Source organism: Rhinoraja longicauda, chromosome 23 (assembly GCF_053455715.1).
Source record: "Rhinoraja longicauda isolate Sanriku21f chromosome 23, sRhiLon1.1, whole genome shotgun sequence".
NCBI classification, from domain to species: Eukaryota; Metazoa; Chordata; class Chondrichthyes; order Rajiformes; family Arhynchobatidae; genus Rhinoraja; species Rhinoraja longicauda.
In genome coordinates, this window is record NC_135975.1 from 33640498 (window position 1) to 33667441 (window position 26944).

The 26944-nt window shown below is 51.1% G+C and overlaps 1 protein-coding gene across 8 annotated transcripts in view; it reads right to left on the reverse strand.

The window, feature by feature from the left end:
* Positions 1–471: 471 nt before the first annotated feature.
* eea1 (early endosome antigen 1) overlaps positions 472–26944 on the reverse strand; it is a 111435-nt gene continuing 84962 nt past the window's right edge. For 6 of the 8 annotated variants that reach the window (XM_078420029.1, XM_078420027.1, XM_078420025.1 and 3 more), the window contains 9 exons: positions 24928–25113; positions 20250–20432; positions 18748–18933; positions 15876–16007; positions 13662–13847; positions 10499–10737; positions 8849–8969; positions 3659–3757; positions 472–2701 (listed from right to left, as the gene is read on the reverse strand). In XM_078420029.1, coding sequence (XP_078276155.1) covers positions 2579–2701; positions 3659–3757; positions 8849–8969; positions 10499–10737; positions 13662–13847; positions 15876–16007; positions 18748–18933; positions 20250–20432; positions 24928–25113 — 1455 coding nt within the window. In that variant the 3' untranslated portion in view covers positions 472–2578. The remainder of the gene's footprint in view (positions 2702–3658; positions 3758–8848; positions 8970–10498; positions 10738–13661; positions 13848–15875; positions 16008–18747; positions 18934–20249; positions 20433–24927; positions 25114–26944) is intronic. The other 2 variants (XM_078420022.1, XM_078420028.1) reach the window with 2 other exon arrangements.

Sequence of the window (26944 nt, forward strand, 5' to 3'; positions counted from 1 at the left end):
TCTAATCAGGCCTTCTCAAAGGCGTGAGCGTGGATGTTTGGATAAAACATGTGTGGATTTTATCTTGCACTAAGTTATTCCCATTATCATGTATCTGTACACTGTGGACGGCTCGAATGCAATCATGTACAGTCTTTCTGCTGACTGGTTAGCACACAAATAAAAACTTATCACTGTACCTCTGTTCACGTGACAATAAACTAAACTGAACCACTCAATCCAAGCCACAGAAGCTTTGCATGAAAACAGCTTCCATAACATCTGTAAATATGTTGGAAAGATCACAGGTGCATGAAAGGAGGGAGGAGAGGGGGAGGGAGGGAGAAGGAGAGGGGGAGAGAGGGAGAGAGGGAGGGAGGGAGAGAGGGAGAGAGGGAGAGAGAGAAAGAGAGAGGGTTTTAGATGCTTTGTATCATAAAACAACCACAGATGCCATTTTACTAAACAATAAATTTAATTGTGAAGTGGCACCGTTCAAATTAACAGTTGTACTATAAACAGATTACATGATCTTCATCCAGTAGTGAGAATTAAACCTTTGAATTATCTATACACAGGTTCACATGATAGTACGGAAGTTAATACAATTTTTGTACACAATTGCCTATTATTCACATCATTTCGTTTAAAACAAAAAGCCTGAAAGCAAGTAGTTTCTGTGACAGGCGTTTCATACAGACATCGAACCTCAGACTGGCAGCTCCTTGCCCGTTCACCCATCCAGTGTCGGTGTGACGACATTACTCCGCTATCAACAGAAGAGTTTTGTAACAGAGGGCAGGGATGGCTGGACCAGAGTTGGTGCCACATTTGTGCACAGCAACATGACCAACTCCTCCCGCGGCTGAGTCTCGTCAAGTTAGCAGAGGTTTATATTTGGCAAGGTGCACCGATCAAAGCCCGGTAAAATAACGCCCCTTTTAAATGGTTGGCAATGGGGGTGCAAATGTGTTTGTACAAGGAAAAGAAATATGATGTAACTGTGCACACTGATATATGATTGCGGTAAGGGAACTATAAAGCAGGCAGCATTCGGATAATGTTATTAAATACTCAGTAAAATGGAGAAACAAGGAACTGCAGATGCTGGGTTACAAATAAAAGTGTTGGGAGTATCTCAGCTGGTCAGGCAGGGTTTCTTGGAAACAGACAGGTGGCGTCTTGGGTCAGGACCCGTCAGAATTTGAAAAAGGCTCCCGACCGCAAATGTCACCCATCCACGTTCTCCAGAGATGCTCAAGAAGCAGCTGCAGGTTCTGGTTTACACTGAGGATGGACACAAAGTGCTGGAGAGGCACAGCGGAACAGGCAGCATCTCTGGAGAGAAGAGAAGAACGGGTGACGCCCTGACCCAAAACGCCACCCATTCCTTCTCTCCAGAGGTGCTGCACTCCAGCATTTTGTGTCTATCTCTGGAGATGCTGCCTGACCTGCTGAGTTACCCCAGCACTTTGGAAATAGTCTTTTCAAATATTCAGCGTCATTCTCAAGAGGAAAATCCCAGGGAAAGCAGCGCATGTTCCGGTTTCAGGCAGAGTTTAATACTGTAACGCAAAGACAAGGATTGGACTTGTGACAGGTGAGAGTGCGGTGAAGAGGAGGGTTGGGGTGTGGGAGGGAGGAGGGAGGGAGGGAGGGGTGGCTCAGCAGCAGCTGGGAGCTCGTGTAGGACCCCACACTGACTGCTGAGAGCAGGGGCTGGCTGGTAATGTTTAGCCGTGGACCACCCAGGAAATCGGAGGCACCAAGAAGCCCACCCCAGCCCGTGAGGTGAAATCCGAGACAGATCAGCAAGAGTTCACCTTGCAACCTGACCTGAGGACCATGGTGACCAGTAGAAACAAAATGGCCACCTTCCCCATCACTCATGTACATGGAACAGATGGATCACCGACAGAAGCGATAAGAGAGAGCTCGTGGCAAAGGAGAGCTGGAACTACTCAGAACCGTTCAACATCAGGTGTACAGAGAAACTAGTGAGCAAACACCCAGCTCCAATCACTCCATAAAAAGGCCCGGGGAAGGGGGGGGGGGGGGAACAGTTAACATTTACTAGATATCGGCTCCTCCCCGCACGATGGGAGCAGCCGAGGGTTTCTCATCATCACCAGCTTCCAGAGGAACCCAGTGGGAAGTCAGAAAGCAGGGAGCCAAAGCAGGGACATTGCCCCAAGCTCTATGAGTGCCGACAGGGTAGCCCCAGCTTCCCAGACGGTTTTACACCAGATCTCAGTGCAACGCAGAACCTCACTATGTTTACGGACACGGCCTGGCTGTGTGGTTTCTGGCAAAATGATCGGATTATACCTGAACTTAGATGATCAACTTTCCCGTTACAGGACGGTCACCCCGTTAAATCAGGCGGGATCTACAAGGTGTGGACCCCACCAATGCCTCCCACTTCCATCTGCCCAAGCTGGGGGGGCATGAACCATGAGCCGGTGGGTGGGGAAGGTTCCGGCCCAGGGTGGATCACACCTTCTGCACACATCCTTGGTCGGGGATACAAAAAGCGAGCGAGCGCGGACGCAAGGGGAGGGAGGGGGGGGGGGGTATGGGCTTGCCGTCTGCCGGCCTCTCATCCCTGCAGCTCGCCGAAACACTTGTTGCACACTCGCACCGGCTTCTTCGACGAGGGGGTTAAGGCATTCTGGCCAGAGCATTCGGCACAGAAAATGTTCCCGCAGTTTCTGCAGTGGTGCTGCAAGGGGAAAGAAAGGGAGCACTCAGTAAATCACAGCACCCACATCTGCTCCATTCACCTTTTTAATGTAGTTTAGTTTAGAGATACAGTGCGGAAACAGGCCCTTCGGCCCACCGAGTCCGCACCGACCAGCCATCCCTGCACACTAGCACACTCCTGCACGCACTAGGGACAATGGGCAGCACGGTGACGCAGAGGTAGAGTTGCTGCCTCACAGCGCCGGAGACCCGGGTTCCATCCTGACCACGGGCGCTGTCTGTATGGAGTTTGTACGTTCTCCCCGTGACCTGCGTGGGTTTTCTCCAAGATCTTCGTTTCCTCCCACACTCCAAGACGTACAGGTTTGTAGGCTTGGTATGAATGTAAAATTGTCGTAGTGTGTGGGATCGTGCTGGGGTGTGGGGATCGCTGGTCGGCGCTGACCCGGTGGGCAGAAGGGCCTGTTTTCGCGTTGTATCTCGAAACTAAACTCAAACATTTACATTTTTACCAAAGCCAATTAACCTACAAACCTGTAGGTCTTTGGAGTGCGGGGGGAAACCGGAGCACCCGGAGAAGACCCACGCAGGTCACGGGGAGAGCGTACAAACTCCGTGCAGACAGCCAGGATCAAATCCAGGTGTCTGGTGCTGAGGCAGCAAGTCTATCACTGCACCAGCACCATGGGTGCTGTCTGTACGGAGTTTGTACGTTCTCCCCCTGACCTGCGTGGGTTTTCTCCGGGTGCTCCGGTTTCCTCTCACACTCCACAGACCCACACGATTGTAGGTTAATTGGCTTGGTAAGATTGTAAATTGACCCTAGTGTGTGTGGGTCGGCGTGGACCCGGTGGGCCGAAGGGCCTGTTTCTGCGCTGTATCTCTAAACTAAACACCAACGAGGTCGCCGACGAGAGCCACAAGCACAAGGGGGGAGGAGTGGGTTTAAGATTTGAAACAGCAAGCGCTTGCTTACCTTTCTGATAGTGACTGAGAACCCTTTTCCACAGGACATACAATTCAACACTTCGGTATCTTCAGTCCACTTCCTATTCAGTGCTTGCGTGTGCTTGATCTGCCCCAAAACAAGAAAACCGTTATCGTATCATACAGTCATAGTGTGTGGAAACAGACAGTCTGGGTTCAAAGCCCATCACCACCGCTGTGTGTGTGGGGTTGTACATTCTCCCTGTGGCAGTGTGGGTTTCTACTGACGTCCCAAAGCCGTGCGGGTTGATTAGTTAATGGGCCACTGTGAATTGCGCTGGTGTGAAGTCAGTGTGGACCCTTGAGGTGGGGTGATGGTGGGGCAAGGGGAACTGGGGCAGGGAAGGATTGGTGCTCGACTGTAGTGTGAACAGGAGGTGGTGTCTCCGTGCTGGGTGACGGTGGGGCTCGAGGTGGCTGCCATGCCTCGTTGGCCAAGGTTCAAGCCACGCCCAGCAGTGTGCAGCTCAATGCAGGGAGCTGCACATCATACTCCTGCTGCTGGTGGGGAGCCGATGGTGATGCTGTGGGCATGCAGCGGTAGAGTTGCTGCCTTAGAGCGCCAGCCACTCTGCTTCGATCCTGACTACGGGTACTGGTGACAGCTTTACACCAGGCCCATCATGTCTGGCGAGTGATTGATCAACTTCCGTAAGCTGAACTCTGTTTCACCTACCTCGCTCTCATCCTCCCTCTCTGAAATAATGTCCGCCTCTCCCTTCGTTGACCTCCACAGCCCCTCTGACCTCACTGACTACTACAACCACTCTCTCCTCCTGCCTCGACCAGCTTGCACCTATAAAAACCAAAACAGTTTCCTTCACCCACTCTGCTCCCTGGTTTACCCCTAAACTCTGCGTGATGAAAACTCATGCCCGCCAACTTGAAAGACTCCGCAACAAAACAGGTCTCACAATTCACTCCCAAGCCTACAAAGACCACATGCAGCACTACAAAGATGCCCTCTCCCGTGCCCACTCCACCTACTACTCTCAAATAATTCACTCTGGCTCCGGAAACCCAAAAACACTCTTCTCTACAATAAACAAACTCCTCAGCCCCCTGGACACCATCTCCCAATCATTCACAGTTGACAAATGCACCACTTTCCTTTCATTCTTCCAAAGCAAAATAGACAACATCTACAGCACCTTAACCACCAACACACCTGCTCCCCCTCAAACCAACTGCCCCCCCTTATCCTGTCAGCCCCTGCCTCAGTTCTCCCCAATCTCCACCACCGACCTCTCTGACCTCTTCACAGGAATAAAAACTGCCACCTGCTCTCTGGACCCCATCCCCTCCAGCTTTGTCAAGGCCTGCCTTCCTGCTCTCTCTCCACTTATCACTGCAACAATAAACTCCTCCCTGTCCACTGGCATCGTCCCGCCATCCCTCAAAATCGCTGCTGTCACCCCCATTCTGAAAAAACCTGGTCTAAACCCTGACACCCCAAACAACTTCAGACCAATCTCCAACCTACCCTTTCTGTCCAAAGTTTTGGAACGTGCTGTAGCTTCCCAACTCAAATACCACCTCTCTACCAATAACCTGTATGAAACTTTCCAATCCGGATTCCGCTCAAACCACTGTACTGAAACTGCGCTCCTCAAAATCACAAACGACATTCTCCTCTCCTCCGACGCTGGCAACCTCAACATCCGCATCCTACTTGACCTCAGCGCCGCTTTTGACACCATAAATCACTCCATTCTCCTCACCCGACTTGAAACCTCCCTTAACATCACCGGCACAGCCCTATCCTGGTTCAAATCTTACCTCTCTGACAGGCACCAGTTCATCTCCATTAACAACTGTAAATCCCCCACCGCTCCCCTCCCCCAAGGTGTCCCCCAAGGCTCAGTCCTTGGCCCCCTCCTCTTCATCCTCTACCTGTTCCCCCTTGGTCAATTAATCCGCCGTCATGGTCTCAACTTCCACTGCTTCGCCGATGATATCCAGCTCCTCATCTCCACCAAGTCAATCTCCCCCACCACACACTCTACACTGACAAACTGCATCACTGAAATAAAATCTTGGCTTCAATCAAATTTCCTCAAACTCAATTGCAACAAATCTGAAATCATCATCATTGGTCCAAAAACGCTCACCAAATCCACCCAAAACTTCATCCTCAACATTGATGGTCTCCCAGTATCCACCTCACCTCACATTCGGAATCTTGGAATCATCTTTGATCAAACCCTCTCCTTCGACAAACACATCAAACACATCACAAAGACAGCCTTCTTCCACCTCAAAAACATTGCCCGTCTCCGTCCATCCCTCTCCTCCACAGCTGCAGAAACCCTCATCCACGCCTTCATCACCTCCCGTCTGGACTACTGCAACAGCCTCCTCTATGGCGCACCCTCAAAAATCATCAGTAAACTTCAAAACATTAAAAACTCCGCTGCCCGTCTACTCACCCACACCCCGATCCGTGACCATATCACCCCCGTCCTTTATAAACTCCACTGGCTTCCCATCCCCCAGAGAATCCAGTACAAAATCCTCCTCATAACCTACAAAGCCCTCCATAACCTGGCCCCATCCTACCTGACCGACCTCCTCCACAGGCACACTCCCACCTGCACCATCCGCTCTGCTGCTGCCAATCTCCTATCCCCCCACATCCGGACCAAACTCAGATCCTGGGGGGACAGGGCTTTCTCCATCGTTGCTCCCACCCTATGGAACTCACTACCCCAAAACGTTAGAGACTCCTCCACACTCACCACATTCAAAACATCGCTGAAGTCTCACCTGTTCAGTACTGCCTTCAACCACTGAAGGTCACCTCACCTTCTGTCTCCTTTCTCTGTTCGTTTACTTATTTACTTATTTATCTATTTATTCATTTCCCTATGTTCTCTAAATCTCTGTAAAGCGTCTTTGAGTATATGAAAAGCGCTATATAAATAAAATACATTATTATTATTATTATTATTGGTTGAAAGATGCAACATGGAACAGGTCCACGCCAACCATCCATCACTATGGTGGAGCAGCGGGAGAGCTCGAGCCGAGACCCGGGTTCCATCCCGACTACGGGTGCAGTCTGCACAGAGTTTGCACGTTCTTCATGTGACATTGTGGGTTCCCCCTGGATGCTCCAGTTTACTCAAACATTCCAAGACCTATGGGTTTGCAGGATAATTGGCATTGGTTAAAAAATTGTAAATTGTCCCTGCTGTGTGGAGGATAGTGTTAGCGTGCGGGGATCGCTGGTCGGCGCGGACTCGGTGGCCCAAAGGGCCTGTTGCCACGCTGTATCTCTAAACTAAACTGCAATATTATATTTGGAATCAACAGTTAAACCCTCTACTGACCATTAGATACAAGAAGCCAAACCAAAACAAGGCAAGAGTTGCCCTCAGATTGGAGGACAGCTTGGATTGGTGTTGGGCCAGAGAGGGATGGGGTTAACATACGTGCTCACAGGATGAACATGCAAACTCCACATAGACAGCAGCAGAGGTCAGGATTGAACCTGAATCACTGGTGCTGGGAAGCAGTGGCTCTACCAGCTGTGCAACTTTATTCCATGGAGATTGCCCCAAGTTTCTCCATCCAGCAGTTCAACTGAAATCCCTCGCAGTCCCTTTAAACTGGTCCCGAAAATCTTTCCTGGCCCAACCAATATTCTGCACAGGTTCATCGTGATCTCTCTTCATTTATAGAAACCACAATCCCATTTACTAGAGTCATACAGCCTAATCAGGCCCTCTGCCCAACGTGCCCACATGGACCAACATGTCCCATCTATACTAGTCCCACCTACCTGCGCTTGGCCCATATCCCTCTAAACCTGTCCTACCAATGTATAGGAGAAAAAAACTGCAGATGCTGGTTTAAATTGAAGGGAGACACAAAATGCTGGAGTAACTCAGCGGGTCAGGCAGCATCTCTGGAGAAAAGGAATGGGTGACGTTTCGGGTCGAGAGCCTTCTTCACTCTGAAGAAGGGTCTCGACCCGAAACGTCACCCATTCCTTCCCTCCTGAGATGCTGCCTGACCCGCTGAGTTACTCCACCATTTTGTGTCTCCCATCCTACCAATGTACCTGTCTAAATGTTGCTTAAACGTTGCGTTAGTCCCTGCTTCAACTACCTCCCCCAGCAGCTCGTTCCATACACCCACCATCCTTTATGTGAAAAAGTCACCTCTCAGGCTCCTAATTAATCTTTCCTCTCCCTCACCTTAAACTTATGTCCTCTGGTCTACCCGATCTATTCCTCTCATGATTTCGTACACATTCCTCAAGAGGTCCTGCCCCTTTTAACATTGTGTACCTCCCTCTGATTCTGCACATGCTTTACAATCGACCCATTTGGGGCATCACGGTGGCACAGCGGTAGAGTTGCTGCCTTACAGCGAATGCAGCGCCAGAGACCCGGGTTCCATCCCGACTACGGGTGCTGTCTGTACGGAGTTTGTACGTTCTCCCGTGACCTGCGTGGGTTTTCTCTGAGATCTTCGTTTTCCCCCCACACTCCAAAGACGTACAGATTCATTGGCTTGGTAAATGTGTTTTTTTTAATTGTCCCTAGTGGGTGTAGGATAGTGTTAGTGTGCGGGGATCGCTGGGCGGCGCGGACCCGGTATCACTAAAGTAAACTAAAAATTAGCCCCTATCGTCCCGTCATTCTTTCTGCAAGGGGTGTGGGTCAACTGCAGCCAGACCGGTCTCACGGTGCTTCTCACGCCACGGCACCTGGTTACCTGCACCCACGGCACCTGGTTACCTGCAGCCACACTGCCTGGTTACCTGCAGCCACACTGCCCGGTTACCTGCACCCACACTGCCCGGTTACCTGCAGCCACACTGCCCGGTTACCTGCAGCACCTGGTTATCTGCAGCCACACTGCCTGGTTACCTGCAGTCACGGCACCTGGTTACCTGCCGCCACACTGCCTGGTTACCTGCACCCACACCACCTGGTTACCTGCACCCACACTGCCTGGTTACCTGCAGCCACACTGCCTGGTTACCTGCAGCCACACTGCCTGGTTACCTGCAGCCACACTGCCTGGTTACCTGCACCCACACCACCTGGTTACCTGCACCCACACTGCCTGGTTACCTGCACCCACACTGCCTGGTTACCTGCAGCCACACTGCCTGGTTACCTGCAGCCACACTGCCTGGTTACCTGCACCCACACCACCTGGTTACCTGCAGCGCCTGATTCTCCCGGCCCAGCTCCTGCATGGCTGCCGTCGTGTCATCCAGCTTCCGCCTCAGGTCCATCACCTTCCCCAGTAGCTTCTCCATCTCACCTTCGCTGCCGAGGCACCTGATCGACAAGGGGCAAGAGGTGAGAATGGGCACAAGTGACAAGACGGAGACAGACAGCAAAGTGTGCCTGACCACAGGCCTCACAACACAAAAAACGTCAAATAGTGAAAGGCCCGGATAGAGTGGATGTGGAGAGGATGTTTCCACCAGTGGGAGAGTGCAGCCTCTGAATTAAAGGACTTTCCTTTAGGAAGATGAGGAGGAATTTCTTTAGTCAGAGGGTGGTGAATCTGTGGAACTCATTGCCCCAGATGGCTGTGGAGGCCAAGTCAATGGATATTTTTAAGGCAGAGATGGATAGATTCTTGATTAGTACGGGTCTCAGTGGTTATGGGGAGAAGGCAGGAAAATGGGGTTAGGAGGGAGAGATAGATCAGCCATGATTGAATGGCAGAGTAGACTTGATTAGCTTAATGGCCTAATTCTGCTCCTATCACTTCTGACAAAAGCTTTTCATTGTACATCAGTATACGTGACAATAAACTGAACTGTAACTGTCACTGGACCCGGGTGTAACTAAGGATGCACTTCCTCTCCCCACAGGCTCAGTGGCTCCCAGCTGAGCACTGCTTGCCCTCTGCCACAACTGGGATAGAGGGCGACCCATGCCAACTGGCACCAGGGTGCTGGCAAACCCAATGGTTTAGGTTTGCCTCACCTCATGTATTCAATCATGAGATGCAAATGTCGCTGCCAATGCCACAATTTATCAGATGCCCCTGAACGGAGGATGCAGTTAAATACATTATAAAGCCATAGTCACAGGTGGACAACACAGAGAAGGACCATTTGCCCCATCACATCCATGCCGTCCTTCGATGCCTTGCCTATTGACCTGCCTGCCTAAATGCCTCTTAAACATAGCGCTAGTATCTGATTCCAATACCACTTCTGGCAGCGAGCGGCAGATATAGACCACTCTCTGTACAATATTTACCCCCCAGATGCCATTTAGAATTCTCTCCTCTATTCCTTGGTCGCAGGAGGATGAGGGGTGATCATATAGAGGTGTACAAAATCATGAGAGGAATAGATCGGGTAGATCGGGCATGGTAGAGTCTCTTGCCCAGAGTAAGGGGAATCGAGGACCAGAGGGCATGGGTTTAACAGGAATCCGAGGGGGTAACCTCTTCACACGAAGTGTGGAAGGTGAATGGAACGAGCTGCCGGAGGAGGTAGTTGAGGCTGGGACTATCGCAGCTTGTTTTTGCTGAGGTGGGAATTGAGCTTGTGAATCTGGACCGATGGTGGTCTATCCACTCTGCCACCTACACGGTCTTTACACCAGAGATAGACACAAACAGCTGGAGCCACTCTGGAGAGAAGGAATAGGCAGGCGGTGTGTCGGGTCGAGACCCGTCTTTCTGCTGACGGCCACACCTGCCCCCTGCGCCCCAGTGGCAGTGCTCCGCGCAGCGTGCAGCCAGCCGCGCAGTGGCCGCACGTCAGCGCACACTCACCTCTCCAGCAGTGCTCCGTGCAGCGTGCAGCCAGCCGCGCAGTGGCCGCACGTCAGCGCACACTCACCTCTCCAGCAGGGCTCGCCTCTCCTCCTGGTTGTGCTGCACTGTGGCTTCCAGGACGGCGATCTCGCCGCGGAGATCGTCCGTCTGCTTCTCCAGCTCGCTCACCCGCCGCTGGCTGCTCTGCCACTCCTTCTTCAGAGTGGCCACGTTCTCGTTCAGCGCCGTGATCTGCATGCTCAGCTTCAGCTCAGCCTCCTCGTGCATCTTGCGCTGGCCCTCCCTCTCCTTCACCTCCAGCTGCTGCATCGGGGCAGTGGGAAGAGCAGCTCAGACACGTCGCAGTACAACAGACCACACTCACCATCAACAGTCCTCGCCCACCGCGACACACCTCAATCTCAAACCGCCACCACCACCAAGTGGACAACAAATCCTCTGCAAAACCTTCGTTCACCACGTCACAGCGCCGGAGACCCGGGTTCAATCCCGACTACGGGTGCTGTCTGTACGGAGTTTGTACCGCGTGGGCTTTCTCCGATATGTTCAGTTTCCTCCCACACTCCAAAGGCGCACAGGTTTATAGGTTAATTGACTTGATAAATGTAAAAATTGTCCCTAGTGGGGTTGGATCGCTGGTCGGCGCGGACCCGGTGGGCCGAAAGGACCTGTTTCCGCGCTGTATATTTAAACTAATCTAAACTAAAACTAAAACCTCACAGCACAAGAATGCACAGGCAAACAGATCAAGCCAAACTGATGGAGTCACCAGGCAGACAGGAGAATGATTCCATTTTAACGGCAGATTTAAAGCATTGAAGCTGATAAATACTGCATGCTGTGTGTACGCAAGGGTTCATCTCAGTCGTTATTGTACTCCAGCCAACTCTAACCATCAGCTCCCTCGAAATTTACCCCTCTCATGTCCTCCAATTCTCCCACTGCCTCTCCAAGTCTGACTGTTTTTCTACTGCTGTGTATTTGTCTTACTAATGAGGACAAACTATCAATTTCAGGCAATTGCCCAGCTCTTTTGCACTTCCCATCACTGAATGGCAATGGGCGACACAGTGGCGTAACGCAAGGGGTTGGGGAGAGGCTGCTATCTCAAGAGAGGGAAGGACACAGCAGTGTCCCACAGGATTAGGATGAAGATCACAGCACCTTCTAAAATATACCAATGATTATGGCCACACAGTGGCGCAGCAGTAGAGTTGCTGCCTTACAGCGCCAGAGACCCGAGTTCAATCCTGACTACGGATGCTGTCTATGTGGAGTTTGTACGTTCTCCCTGTGACCACGTGGGCTTTCTCAGGTTTCCTCCAGCACTCCAGAGACGTACAGGTTTATAGGCCAATTGGCTTCTGTGAATTGTAAATTGTCCCTGGTGTGTAAAATAGTGCTAGTGTACGGGGTGATCGCTGGTCGGCGATGACTCAGTGGGCCGAAGGGCCTGTTTTGGCGATGTATTTCTAAACTCTAAAGTAAAGAACAACTGTTAAAAGCGAGTGGTGAGAGGAAAGTGGTTTTGCCGGACACAGTAACACAGGAACGTTGGCCATTTGGGTTTAATAATGTGATGGGACCTGGAGCCTATCTATGTAGGGGTGTCATGGGAGCTGGAGCCTATCTATGTAGGGGTGTCCAACTCTTTTGTTTTTGCCCTTTTTACAAATACTTTATTCCAAAACAAAAACAAGCATACAGAGTAGTAACGCGATCAAATCAAAGGCTGCCTATATCGGCAGTTTACAAACATCAAATCAATATATCACCAACTCTATCAATAATACCCTCGACCAGCGCTCACGGAAGGCCTCCAGAGTCCCCATGGACACCGCGTGTTCCCTCTGCATGGGCACGCGAGCACGGACATAGGGAGTGTGTGTCGCCTGTGGATGGCCTGTCCTGTCCTGTCCTGTCTTGGCCTGGCCTGTCCTGTCCTGTCCTGTCCTGTCCTGTCTTGGCCTGGCCTGTCCTGTCCAGTCTTGGCCTGGCCTGGCCTGGCCTGTCCTGTCCTGTCTTGGTCTGGCCTGGCATGGCCTGTCCTGGCCTGGCCTATCCTGTCCTGTCCTGTCCTGTCTTGGCCTGTCCTGTCCTGGCCTGTCCTGGCCTGTTCTGTCCTGTCCTGGCCTGTCCCGTCATGTCTTGGCCTGTCCTGTCCTGTCCTGTCCTGTCCTGGCCTGTCCTGTCCTGTCCTGTCCTGGCCTATCCTGTCCTGGCCTGGCCTGTCCTATCCTGTCCTGTCCTGTCCTGGCCTGTCCTATCCTGTCCTGTCCTGTCCTGTCCTGTCCTATCCTGTCCTGGCCTGGCCTGTCCTATCCTATCCTGTCCTGTCCTGTCCTGGCCTGTCCTATCCTGTCCTGGCCTGGCCTGTCCTGGCCTGTCCTGTCCTGGCCTGTCCTATCCTGTCATGTCTTGGCCTGGCCTGTCCGGTCCGGTCCTGTCCTGTCCTGTCCTGTCCTGTCCTGTCCTGTCCTGTCCTGTCCTGTCCTGTCCTGTCCTGTCCTATCCTGTCCTGTCCTGGCGTGTCCTATCCTGTCCTGGCCTGTCCTATCCTGTCATGTCTTGGCCTGGCCTGTCCTGTCCTGTCCTGTCCTGGCCTGTCCTGTCCTGTCCTGGCCTGTCCTGTCCTGTCCTGTCCTGTCCTGTCCTGTCCTGTCCTGTCCTGTCCTATCCTGTCCTGGCGTGTCCTATCCTGTCCTGGCCTGTCCTATCCTGTCATGTCTTGGCCTGGCCTGTCCTGTCCTGTCCTGGCCTGTCCTGTCCTGTCCTGTCCTATCCTGTCCTATCCTGTCCTGTCCTGTGCTCGCAACCTTCACACAGTTGCACTCAAGCCCACCTCAGTCTTCCCAGATGGCTTCTCTCTGACCACCCCTTTCTCAGCTCCCCCTCACTCACCCATTTTGCTGAATACTTCCAACGTCTCAGTGTGTAGGAAGGGGAACTGCGGATGGCGGTTTACACCGAAGAAAGACACAAAATGCTGGAGCAATTCCTTATGCTAAGTCTGAAGAAGGGTCTCGACCTGAAACGCCACCCGTTCCTTCTCTCCAGAGATGCTACCTGTCCTGCTGAGTTACTCCAGCACGTTGTGTCAGTCTTCCAAAGTCTCAACTTGGTAGATCCTCTCTCCCTCCCTCCTGAATTAATTCAAACCCTCCCAGATGAGAGAGAGATGAGAAATGAGTCATGGTACTAAAGCAGCTGACAAAAAGGGTACGAACCAGTTTGGTGTCGGAGTCTGCGTGGTGCATCTTCAGGTCATGCTGGGCCTTGTCAACCTTGATCTTAGTGAGCTGGTGGCTGGCTTTCTCCTGCTCCAGCATGGACCTGGTGCTGTCCGCCTTGGCCTGGAGCTCCAGCTTCTGCTGGATCAGCAGCTGCTTGGCCTCTCTCAGCCCCGTCAACTCCTGCGGGCAACACGGACACCGTCAGCCCTCCAAACCTGCACTCACCCGGCCTCACTCCACACGCGCCGCCTGCCTTCACAGAGGAGCAAGCACCGCACAGGGACAAAACCGTTCACAGTCTGACTGAAGCAAGAGGTTTAAAGGATGAACTTGAGGTTGGGAGAGGGGAGAACGACAGGTTTAGGGTGGAGGGCTGGAGTGTGTGTTAGGAGTGAACAGTTTCCCACTCACCTGGTACTGGAGGAGCCTTTCCACTAATCTGATCATGGAGTCACAGTGTTGAAACAGGCCCTTCAGCACAACTTGCCCACACCGACCAACATGTCCCATCTACGCTAGTCCCACCTGCCTGCATGTGGCCCATATCCCTCTAAACGTCCTAGGCCTGTCCTACTTGTCTAATTGTTTTTTAAATGTTGTGCTGGTCCCTGCCTCGACTACCTCCTCCAGTAGTTCATTCCAAACACCCACCGCCCTCTGCATGAAAAAATCACCCTTCAGATTCCTATCAATTCTTTCCACCTTAAACCTATGCCCTCTGGTTCTCGTTTCTCCAACTCTGGGCAAGAGACTCTGTGCGTCTGTCTGATCTATTCCTCTAATGTATAATCTGTAAAAGATCACCCCTCATCCTCCCGCGCTCCAGGGAATAGAGTCCTAGCCTGCTTAACCAATCTCTATGGGTCAAATCCTCAAGTCCTGGCACCATCCTTGTAAATCTTCTCTGCACCCATTCCAACTTAGCAACATCTTTCCTATGACATGGTGCCCAGAACTGAACACATTACTCTAAATGCAGCCTCTCCAACATCTTCTATTACTGCAACATTACCTCCCAGTTTCTATACTCAATGCTCTGACTGCTGAAGGACAATGTGCCAAAAGACATTTTGACTACCCCATTGAACGGTGTCGTTATTTAAGTGAGAAAGGGGGTGTAATAATGGAGCATTGTGGTGGCTCAAAACTAGCCCCATGTTTATGGGTGGTTTGGACAAGGGAATGTAAATCAACACATGCAGACAGTAAAACAGGAAGAATAGTGCAGCTGAGATAGCGGTGGGGGGGGAGGGGGGAGAAGGCTGGAAGAGAGATGAGGGGTGGTTACGGTGGCGCAGCGGTAGAGTTGCTGCCTTACAGCGAATGCAGCGCCGGAGACTCAGGTTCGATCCTGACTACGGGCGCCGTCTGTACGGAGTTTGTACGTTCTCCCCGTGGGTTTTCTCCGAGATCTTCGGTTTCCTCCCACACTCCAAAGACGTACAGGTACGTAGGTTAATTGACTGGGTAATATGTAAAAAAATTGTCCCTAGTGTGTGGAGGATAGTGTTAATGTGCGGGGATCGCTGGGCGGCGCGGACTCGGTGGGCCGAAGGGCCTGTTTCCGCGCTGTATCTCTAAATCTAAAAAAATCTAAATCTAAAGTCTGGTAACAGGTGGACACGGGGGATGGGGAGCAGATTCATAGTTGCCTCGGTCCACAGTTGCACGGTGTTCAAGTGTTCGATGGTTACTGGGGAGAAGCTGTCCTTGAACCTGGCAGTATCATGGTTTCTCAGGCTCTTTGTACCTTCTTCCCGAATGTACGTGATGTTTCTATTAAATACAACAATGGCCACCACACCTGGGCGTTCCTGATGAGTACGGGTTTTCATTGGTTGTGGGGAGGGAGGCAGGAGAACGGGGTTAAGAGGGAGAGGTAGATCAGCCAACATTGACTGGTGGCGGAAAAAAACTGCAGATGCTGGTTAAAATCGAAGGTGGACACAAAATGCTGGAGTAACTCAGCGGGCCAGGCAGCATCTCGTGAGAGAAGGAATGGGTGACGTTTCGGGTGGAGAAGTAGACTTGATGGGCCTGATTCTGCTCCTGGAAGGTATGAAGTGGTGAAATGCATTCCAGCTCACCTCAGTTCATTCATTGAGTTGCTGAAAGGAAGGTTGATAAGCCGCCCAGTGTGTGGTGGTAAGTGCGTCCGGGATTCTACGCGTTGCCCACCTGCACGAGGGCTGCAACTCCTCAACTCACCTTCTCGTAGCCTTGCTTCTTGGTGCGTGCCTCCTCCGTAAGTCTGTTCACCTGCTGCTCCAGAGACGCCCTGACTCCTTGCAGCTCCTCCATTTGCACTTTCTCTTTTGCTAATGCCTCTTCTTTCAAAGCCTATTGAAGTTTGGAAGAGGGGGTGTTTGGGGTGAGGGTGAAGATAAAGCCACACTTAATCGAAAACCTTGGAAGTTCAGACAAGACCCCAAAGTTCCAACTACTTGAAAACAACTTTTGACACGAAATCTCTCAAATAAAATTTTGCTGCAGCTTCTGAATTATAAAATCCATTGACACTAATTTTAAATTCAAATGTGAGACATTAAAATCTGAAAATCGTTCACAAAAATAACTGCTTGCAAGCCTCATATTTTAAAAGACTCCCACCATTCATGTGCAGAGGGATGGACTTTAGATATTAGAGATATAACAAGGAAACATGCCCTTTGATCCACTGAGACCACACTGACCAGCGATCCCCAAACACTAACACTGTCCTACACACTAGGGATCATTTTATAATGTCAATTAACCTACAAACCTGTACGTCTTTGGAGTGTGGGAAGAAATCGGAGCTCCAAGTACCAAGGTTTGATCCCAAACTACTTGGAATTTGCACGCTTTCTCTGTCACCACTGGGTGCTCTGGTTTCTTCCCAACATCCCAAAGAAGTGCTGGTCATTTCATTAGTTACGCAAATGGAGTACAGGTTTGTGGCCAAAGGATCAGAGGCGACTTCATGTTCATAGGTCAGAGGAGCAGAATTAGGCCATTCGGCCCATCGAGTCGACTCTGGCATTCAATCATGGCTGATCGATCTCTCCCTCTCAACCCCATTCTCCTGCCTTCACCCCACAACCCCTGACACCCGCTCAAACCAAACATCGACAGCTTTCTGGTGGCACCGACAGCGATGGCAGCGCTGTCTAGTCTGGTTGTCTTTTCGTCTTTTTTGGTACTTTTAGTGTGTTTTTAAAAGTATGTGTTAATGTTCTCTTGTTTGCTTTATGTGGGGGAGGGAGGGGGGTCGGAGGAAACTGTTTTTCAATCTCTTACCCTGCCGGAGTTGCGATTGTTTTCCGGATTGTATCTCCGATCGCTCTGAGGCCTAACATCGTGGAGCTGGCGGCCTTGCTCGGGACTGACTTTGAGCACCACCGCGGGGCCGTGGACTTACCATCGGAGCCTGAGATCCCTTGCCTGGGATCGACGCTCCAACCGCGGCCTGCGGATTTCAACATCGAGGAGCTCACAGTCTCGGGAAGAGGCTGATGTCGGGAAACTCCAAACCGCAGGAGGTTCGACCAGCCCCGACTCGGGAGTCTGATCGCCCGGCACGGGGGAGCTGAGATCCCCCCGATGCGGCGGGCTCGACCGCCCGTTGTGGGAGCCAAGATCGCCCCAACAACGGAAGGTTCGAGTGCACCAACCACGGGAGGACAAAGAAGGGAAGGAGATTTAACTTTTTTCCCTTTCCATCACAGTGAGGAATGTGGGGGAGTCGCTGTGGTGGATGTTCATGTTAAAAATTTATTTGTGTGTATTGTTGCTCTTTATTGGTACGACTGTATGGCAATCTGAATTTCACTGTACCTTAATTTGTACACGTGACAATAAACAAACCTTGAAACCTTAATCAAGAATCTGTCGATCTCCGCCTTAAAAATATCCATTGACTTGGCCTCCACAGCTGTCTGTGGCAAGGAAATCCACAGATTCACCACCCTCTGACTAAAGAAATTCATCCTCATTTCCCGTCCAAAGGTGCGTCCTTTTATTTGGACGCTGTGCCCTCCGATCCTAGACTCTGGACCAAGTTGTTGGGTATGCGTGAAAGAATAAGGTGGCGAAATAGAGGGAAGTGAGGAGAGGGGGAATAGTATGGGTGGGAATGCTGTGCTGAGGATGGGGCATGAAACCAATGGTCTAAATTGTCTCCTTCTGTGTTGTAGACAGGGAGAGAGAGAGATGCACAAAAAACAGGCCCTTCAGCCCACCGAGTGCACACCAACCATTAACTACCCGTTTACACCAATCCCACATTAATCCCATTTATTTTCATTTTCCCCACAATTCCATTAAGTCCTCCTCCAATTCCATCACTCACCCAATTCAGTTTAGTTTATCGTTGCATGTACCGAGGTGCAGTGACAAGCCCCACACACTGGGGGCAATGAACCTACTGACCTGCACATCTTTGGGATGTGGGAGGAAACCGGAGCACCCAGTGGGAACCCACTTGGTCACGGGGAGAACGTGCAAACTCCACGCAGACAGCACCCGAGGTCAGGATGTAAACTGGTTCGCTGGAGCTGAGAGCCGGTGGCTCTAGCATCTGCACCACTGTGCTGTTGTGGTGAATCCCAGGATTGATGGAAAGCTGCCGCAAGGTGATCTACTTACGGAATAAAAACCATCAAATCCCAGGAATATTTGTTGGAATCAGGAAGAGGGATAGGGAAATAGGGAAGAGGAAGAACATCCAAATTGTGGCGCAGTGGTAGAGTTGTTGCCTCACAGCACCGGAGACCCGGGTTCGATCCTGACTACGGGCGCCGTCTGCACAGAGTTTGTACATTCTCCCCGTGACCTACGTAGGTTTTCTCCGGGTGCTCCGGTTTTCTTCCACACTACCAAGACGTGTGGGTTTGTAGATTATTTGGCTTTGGTAAAAATTCTAAACTTGTCCCTAGTGTGTGTAGGATAGTGTTAATGTGCGGGGATCGCTGGTCGGCGCGGACTCGGTGGGTCTGTTTCCGCACTGTGTCTCTAAAGTTTAAATCTATGCCGTTCATTGTGGAATGATAAATCATTCACAAAGCAGGCCTTGACTCCGGGATGAGCCGGAGCCAGTTACCTTTTCTTTCTCCACCTGCAGCAGCCGGCTCTTTGCCTCCTTTCTCTCTGTGTCACTGTTGGCCAAGGTGGTCTCCAGCGAGGCTTTGGCTTGCTTCAGCTCCTGCACCATCTGATGGCTGCTGCCTGCCTGGTTCCTGCTGCTCACTAGCTCCTCCTCGGCCAGCATCAACTTCTCCTCCTTTGCCTGCGGGACAAGACGTTCCCATTACTTCTCCCGCCAACAGCCCTGAACGTACTGTAGCCGGGAATCAACCAGCTTTGTTTTCACCAGAAGGTAGACACAAAATGCTGGAGTAACTCAGCGGGTCAGGCAGCATCTCGGGAGAGAAGGAATGGGTGACGTTTCGGGTCGAGACCCTTCTTCAGCGTGAAGTGTTTTCACTTGTACCAGGATGGCAGAGTGCACAGCGGGTAGAGCTTTAGAGATACAGAGACCGCATGGATACGGGCCATTCGGCCCACCGAGTCCGTGCCGACCAGCGATCCCTGCACACTAACGCCATCCTACACACACTAGGGACAATTTCATATTTCTACCAAGCCAATTAACCTACAAATCTGTACGTCTTGGAGTGTGGGAGGAAACAAATGATCTCGGAGAAAACCCACGCAGGTCACGGGGAGAACATACAAACTCTGTACAGACAGCGCCCGTAGTCAGGATGGAACCCGGGTCTCTGGTGCTGTGAGGCAACAACTCTGCCGCTGTGCCATCGTGTCGTCCAGCAGCGCCAGATCCCTGTTTTTGTGTGCAGTTTGCACATGCTCCCCGTTCACCACAGGTGCCCTGTACTCTACCTACGGTGCAAGAACGTGCATGTCAGTAGTTAACGAGACTACTGTAAAATTGCCCCTTGTGTGCAGAATGGTGGAATCAGGGAGTTGAAGGGAATGGACGGGGGAGCATAAAATGGGGTTTGAGTAGGATTAGTGCGTGGACACTGGGTGGTCAGTGTGGACGTGGGGTCAAGGGGCCTGTGCTTGTGCCTCGATAAAATTGTTTCTACACAGGACTATTCAGGAGCTGAAGTTGACAATGCAGCCTTCAAATCATCAATTTGATTGGACAATAGACAATAGGTGCAAGAGGAGGCCATTCGGCCCTTCGAGCCGCTGCCTCACAGCACCAGAGACCCAGGTTCAATCCCGGCTACAGGTGCCGTCTGTACGGAGTTTGTACGTTCTCCCCGTGACCTGCATGGGTTTTCTCCAAGAACTTAGGATTCCTCCCACACTCCAAAGATGTACAGGCTTGTAGATTAATTGGCTTGGGTTTGTATACTTGGTATAATTGTAAATAGTCCCTCGTGTGTGTAGGATAGTGTTAGTGCGCGGGGATCGCTGGTCGGTGTGGACTCAGTGGGCCGAAGGGCCTGTTTCCGCGCTGTACCTCTAAACTAAACCTCCTTCTCTCCAGAGGTGCTGCCTGCCCCGCTGCGCTACTCTAGCATTCTGTGTCTGTCTTCGTTTTAAGCCAGCATCTGCAGCTGCTCCCTTTACCTTCAGGTCGTGTCTGGTTGAGGAGAGTTCTGACTCTTTGCCATACATGTCTGACTGCAGCTTCGCCAGGCTGGCTTGAGCTCCCTGGTATTCCTTCTGCAGTTCCGTCAGGGTCCCTTTACTGGCAGCCAGCTGCTCGCTCAGTGCTGCCACCTCCTGCTGCAGTTTGGGTAGTGCGTCGGCCTGCAGAGAGAACAAGTCTGTGAGATCACAGTCACTAAACACTGGAGTAACTCAGCGGGCCAGGCAGCATCTCTGGAGAAAAGGAATAGATGACGTTTCGTGTTGCGACCCTTCATTATCCACATAGGTAACTGGACTTATCACACGCCGATAGACACCAGGCCTAAAGCAGTAACCAGCCGCCACTACTCACTGGTTAACCCTGTCAGATCAGCATATGGACAGCCCTGGAGCGCAGATTTAAGAGACACAAGTTCGCAAATGATGCCAAGATTGGTGGGATAGTGAATTAGTGAACCAGCTTGTCGAAGGTAACAACACGATTGAAATCAACTGGTCAAGGAGCAGCACAGTAACACAGCAGAGTTGCTGACTCGGGTTCCATCCTGACTACGGGTGCTGTCTGTACGGAGTTTGTACGTTCTCCCCGTGACTGCGTGGGTTTTCTCCGGGTGCTGGGGTTTCCTCCCAAACTCCAAATATATGCTGGTTTGTAGGTTAATTTGCTTCTGTCAATTGTAAATTGTCGCTAGTGTGTAGGATAGTGCTAGTGTGCATGGTTACCGCTGGTCGGCACGGACTCGGTGAGCCCAAGGGTCTATTTCTGCGCTGTATCTCTAAAGTGGGCAAGATGGAATTGAACTCTGACAAGTGCGGAGTAAATTTTGAGAAGATAAATCAGGGCAGGACATACAGTGAATGAACACAGGGATGGTTGCTTAACAATAGACCTTGGGGTGCAAGTACATGGTTCCCTCAAAGGGGCGACACAGAGTGCTGATTGCAAAGAGCTTGACTTCATCGGCTGAGGCACTGATAATGGATGTTGGAAGGTAGACACAAAGTGCTGGAGTAACTCAGCGGATCAGGCAGCATCTCTGGAGAGAAGGAATGGGTGACGTTTCGGGTCAAGACCCTTCCTCAGACTGATGTCAGGGGAGGGGGTGGGGGGCGGGTCCAAGGGCCAGTTTCCAAGCAGTACAACTCTATGAAACTATGATACACAGACTCCAGAATTGAATCACAGGAGGAGATTGAGCAATCAGGCCACTGCGGCAGATTGGTGAGCTCGGGAGTTGACAGGGTGGGGAGAGAGAAACCAGTCCAGCTGGTCAGAGCGCCTTGGATGGGGGGTGCGGTCTATACACGAGAGCGGCGAGACTAGAACACTTGACTTCTTGCAGAAGGAAGAACATTGGGATGCTTGTCCCATGAGTGTGCCTGATGCACCCTCAATTGTTGGTGTCAAATCCGAGGCTTCGTTTTGATAAAAACTGAAGTCATAAGGGATACGAGGGAATGGCAATAGCGTTAGGTCACAGATCAGCCCCGATGGCAGGAGGGGGGTGGACAGGGAGGGGCGGCCGGCCGGGGGATATCTCTGGTGGGGTAAAGCTGGGGTGACCAGAGGGACATATTATTACTAGGTTAATTCCCGGAATGGCGGGACTGTCGTATGTTGAAAGACTGGAGCGGCTAGGCTTGTATACACTGGAATTTAGAAGGATGAGAGGGGATCTTATCAAAACGTATAAGATTATTAAGGGGTTGGACACGTTAGAGGCAGGAAACATGTTCCCAATGTTGGGGGAGTCCAGAACCAGGGGCCACAGTTTAAGAATAAGGGGTAGGCCATTTAGAACGGAGATGAGGAAAAACCTTTTCAGTCAGAGAGTTGTGAATCTGTGGAACTCACTGCCTCAGAAGGCAGTGGAGGCCAAGTCTCTGAATGCATTCAAGAGAGAGCTAGATAGAGCTCTTAAGGATAGCGGAGTCAGGGGGTATGGGGAGAAGGCTGGAACAGGGTACTGATTGAGAATGATCAGCCATGATCACATTGAATGGCGGTGCTGGCTCGAAGGGCCGAATGGCCTCCTCCTGCACCTATTGTCTATTGTCTATTATCAATCAGATTATCTGGTGAATGAGTGGATGAGAGCAGTTAGAGGTGAGAACACACATGAGAATGTAGAAGCGGCAGATTGTAAAGCAGGAAGACGTGTCTGGCAGGTTAGAGAGAGCACATCCTCCATCCCCAGAGGGAACATTGAGAATAATGAGCCCGGCTTTTCACAGCCATGCTGACAATCAGCAGTTTGTGCTGAAGACAGGGATGCAGTTTTAAATATTCATCGTGACTTCCTTGCTCTTGTATTTTTTAAGTTTAAGTTTAGAGATACAGCGCAGAAACGGGACCTCTGGCCCATGAGTCCGCACCGACCAGCGATCCCCACACACTAGTACTATTCTGCACATACCAGTGACAATTTATGATTATAGCAAGTCAATTAACCTACAAACCTGAACATCTTTGGAGTGTGGGAGGAAACCGGAGCTCCCGGAGAAAACCCACGTGGTCACAGGGAGAACGTACAAACTCCGTACAGACAGCAGCCGTAGTCAGGATGGAACCCATGTATCTGTCACTGTGAGGCAGTAACTCTACCGCTACAACACCGTGCTGCCCACAAGACTTCCTTGCTCTTGTACTCCATTATTTCACAAACCCAAGACCGGGTAGATGTTTCCAACCACTTTCAACAAACTGCATTGCCTCAGCTCATCTCGACAATCACTGTCAAACAACATTGGAACAGGCCATTCTGCCCATCACATACATGCCGACCCATCCACGTACACCCATCCACATTGGTCGTCTATTTATCCACGAGAGCTCGCACTCTTGTACAAGCCTTTTACCTGTAATAATTCCAATCCCCTCCTGGGTAACCTTCCACTGACTCTTCCTAGTTTAGTTTAGTTTATTGTCACGTGTACCGAGGTACAGTGAAAAGCTTTTGTTGCGTGCTAACCAGTCACAATACTGTCCATATCAACTTATTCCAAATCCCAATGCGAATGACCAACACTGAATGATAACGGTGGTGCAGCGGTAGAGTTGCTACCTTACAGTGAATGCAGCGCCGGAGACCCGGGTTCCATCCCAACTAAGGCCGCTGTCTGTACGGAGTTTGTACAATCTCCCCGTGACCTACGTGGGTTTTCTCCGAGATCTCAAGTACAATAGGTAAGATTCAGAGTGCAAACAAACCTCTGGGATATTCTTGAACCATTAGATGCCCTTCCCACCACAAATGCTGTCTGACCTGCTAAGATCATTCCGGAACTTTTTGTTCCCACTTAAGATTTCCAGCATCCAGTTCCCTTTCCTACAGCTGCCAAACATGGAACTCTTGTAAAAAAAAGTCCCAAAACCTTTTGGGGTGGCACGGTGGCGCAGCGGTAGAGTTGCTGCCTCACAGCGCCAGAGATCCAGGTTCGATTCTGACTATGGGTGCTGTCTGTACGGAGTTTGCTTGTTCTCCCCGTGACCTGCGTGAAGGTTTGTAGGTTAATTGTCTTTGGTGAAAATTGTAAATGGTCTATCAATGTGTAGGGCAGCGCTAGTGCGTAGCGATCGCTGGTCGGTGCAGACTCGGTGAGCAGAAGAGCCTGTTTCCGCGCTGTTATTTATTTCACAAAATGCTGGAGTAACTCAGCAGGTCAGGCAACATCTTGGAGAGATGGAATGGGTGACGTTTTGGGTCGAGACCCTTCTTCAGACTGATGTCAAGGGGGCGGGACAAAGGAAGGATATAGGTGGAGACAGGAAGATAGAGGGAGAACTAGGAAGGGGGAGGGGAAGAGAGGGACAGAGGAACTATCTAAAGTTGGAGAAGTCAATGTTCATACCACTGGGCTGCAAGCTGCCCAAGTGAAATATGAGGTGCTGTTCCTCCAATTTGCAGTGGGCCTCACTATGGCACTGGAGGAGGCCCATGACAGAAAGGTCAGACTGGGAATGGGAGGGGGAGTTGAAGTGCTCGGCCACCGGGAGATCAGGTTGATTAAGGCGGACTAAGCGAAGGTGTTGAGCGAAACGATCGCCGAACCTGCGTTTTGCCGATATAAAGAAGTTGACAAAGAAGAGCAGCGGATGCAAAAGATGAGGTTGGAGGAGGTGCAGGTGAACCTCTGTCCCACCTGGAAAGACTGTTTGGGTCCTTGGATGGAGTCGAGGGGGGGAGGTAAAGGGGCAGGTGTTGCATCTCCTGCGGTTGCAGGGGAAAGTGCCCGGGGATGGGGTAGTTTGGGTAGGAAGGGACGAGTGGACCAGGGAGTTACGGAGGGAACGGTCTCTGCGGAACGCAGAAAGGGGAAGGGGGGGGGGGTTCCGCTCTGTATCTCTACAGTCAATCGCTCTTAAAAAATGCTGGAAAAACTCAACAGGTCCAGCTGCATCTGCGGGCAGAGAAACCACGTCAACGCTTCAGGCCAAAGACCTTTCATCAAAAGCGGAAAAAGACACAAATGGCAGGGTGGGGGGTGGATGGTGGGAGGATGTCTCTGATGAGGTAAAGCTGGGGTGACCATGGGGATAAACTATCAATCTGATTACCTGATCAATGAGTGAACCACTCCAGCATACTATTCCCATTCCTATTGTTTCCCAAACATGGAACTCTTGCTGAGAAGAAGTCCTAAAATCTGGTACCTTGTGGGAAAGCTCCTTCGTCAAGTCTTTCAGCTGGGCCTCGTACTGCTCCTTCTGCCGCTCCCGGAACTCCAGCGACTCCTTCAGCTTGGCCTGCAGCTGCTGCTCGGCTCTCTGCCTCTCGCTCAGCTGTCCCTGAAGCCGGGACACCTGGGCAGCCAGTCCATCCACACTCGCCTTCAACTGCTGCTCGGCCCAAGACAAGAACAGTCAGCAACTCCTCACACTCACTCAGCTTAAGTTTCAGTTCACTTTATTGTCACGTGTCCCGAGGTACAGTGAAAGGCCCTTGTTGCGTGCTATCCAGTCAGCGGAAAGACACTACATGATTACAATCGAAGGTATTTATTCACAAAATGCTGGAGTAACTCAGCAGGTCAGGCAGCATCTCAGGAGAGAAGGAATAGGTGACGTTTCGGATCTCGAAGTTATATGATTACAATCGAGCCATTTACAGCGTACAGATAAGGGAGTATCGTTTAGTACAAGGTAAGTGAATAATTAAAGTAAGAAATGGTGCTGTAGAAATAGAGATTTAAGAACATGAAGCGATTGTAATACCAGTTTGTGGATCTGCTTCTCTGGCTAGCACGCAAATAGTCGCCTGGGTTGGGCGCCATCTTGCCTCCTTCCCCAACTACGGGTGCTGTTTCTACGGAGTTTGTACGTTCTCCCCGTGACTGCTTGGGTTTTCACCGGGTGCTCCGGATTCCTCCCGCCCTCCAAAGATGTGCAGGTTTGTAGGTTAATTGGCTTCAGTAATGAGTGTAAATTGTCCCTGGTGTATAGGATACTGTCTCATGGGTGGTGAAACGGTAGAATTGCTGCCTTGTAGCGCCAGAGACCCGGATGCGATCCTGTCTGTACGGGTGCTTGTCTGTACGGAGTTTGTATGTTCTTCCTGTGGCCTGCGTGGGTTTTCTCCAAGATCTTCGGTTTCCTCCCACACTCCAAAGGCATTCAGGTTTGGAGGTTAATTTTCTTGGTTATAAATGTAAATTGTCCCGAGTGTAGAATCGTATTAGTGTGTGGGGATCGCTGGTCAGCACGGACTCGGGGCGTGGGGCCTGTTTTTGTGCTCATCTCTAAACTAAACTAAACACACCACTGTGTCATGCGCACCACACTCCAACTGCAGCATCACCAAAGTCCTTTAAAGCTGCACCATGACTTCCTGACTCTTATATTCAAAGCCTCTAGCAATGAAGGCAAGATGGTTGCGTGATGGTTGGCATGGGATAGAATCAATAGAATCAACCAGCACCCATCCTGTGTTTCTAAACGATAAACAAGAGGCAAATACCAGACAAATGTCGATGCATCAGTGGGGAATAGGACCATCAGGGGTAGATTTTTTTTTTAGATTTAGAGATACAGCGCGGAAACAGGCCCTTCGGCCCACCGGGTCCGCGCCGCCCAGCGATCCCCGCACATTAACACTATCCTACACACACTAGGGACAATTTTTTAACATTTGCCCAGCCAATTAACCTACATACACGTCTTTGGAGTGTGGGAGGAAACCGAAGATCTCGGAGAAAACCCACGCAGGTCACGGGGAGAACGTACAAACTCCGTACAGACGGCACCCGTAGTCAGGATCGAACCTGAGTCTCCGGCGCTGCATTCGCTGTAAGGCAGCAACTCGACCGCTGCGCCACCGTGCCGCCTATACTGGCCAATCCCATGTCTAATAGGGCCGCACAGCGGTGAAGCTGCTGCCTTACAGCGCCAGAGACCCGGGTTCGATCCTGTATGGATGCTGTCTGGATGGAGTTTGTACGTTCTCCCCGTGACTGCGTGGGTTTTCTCCAGGCGCTCCGGTTTCGTCCCACACTCCAAAGATGTACAGGTTTGTAGGTACATTGGTTTCAATAAAATTGTAAATTGTCCCTAGTGTGTGGGATAGTATTAGTGTGCGGGGATTGCTGGTCAGAAGGGCCTGTTTCCGCACTGTATCTCTGAACTAAACTGAACCGACCTGGTCTAGTTTTTTTTGTTTCCCTGTTTAGCCAAC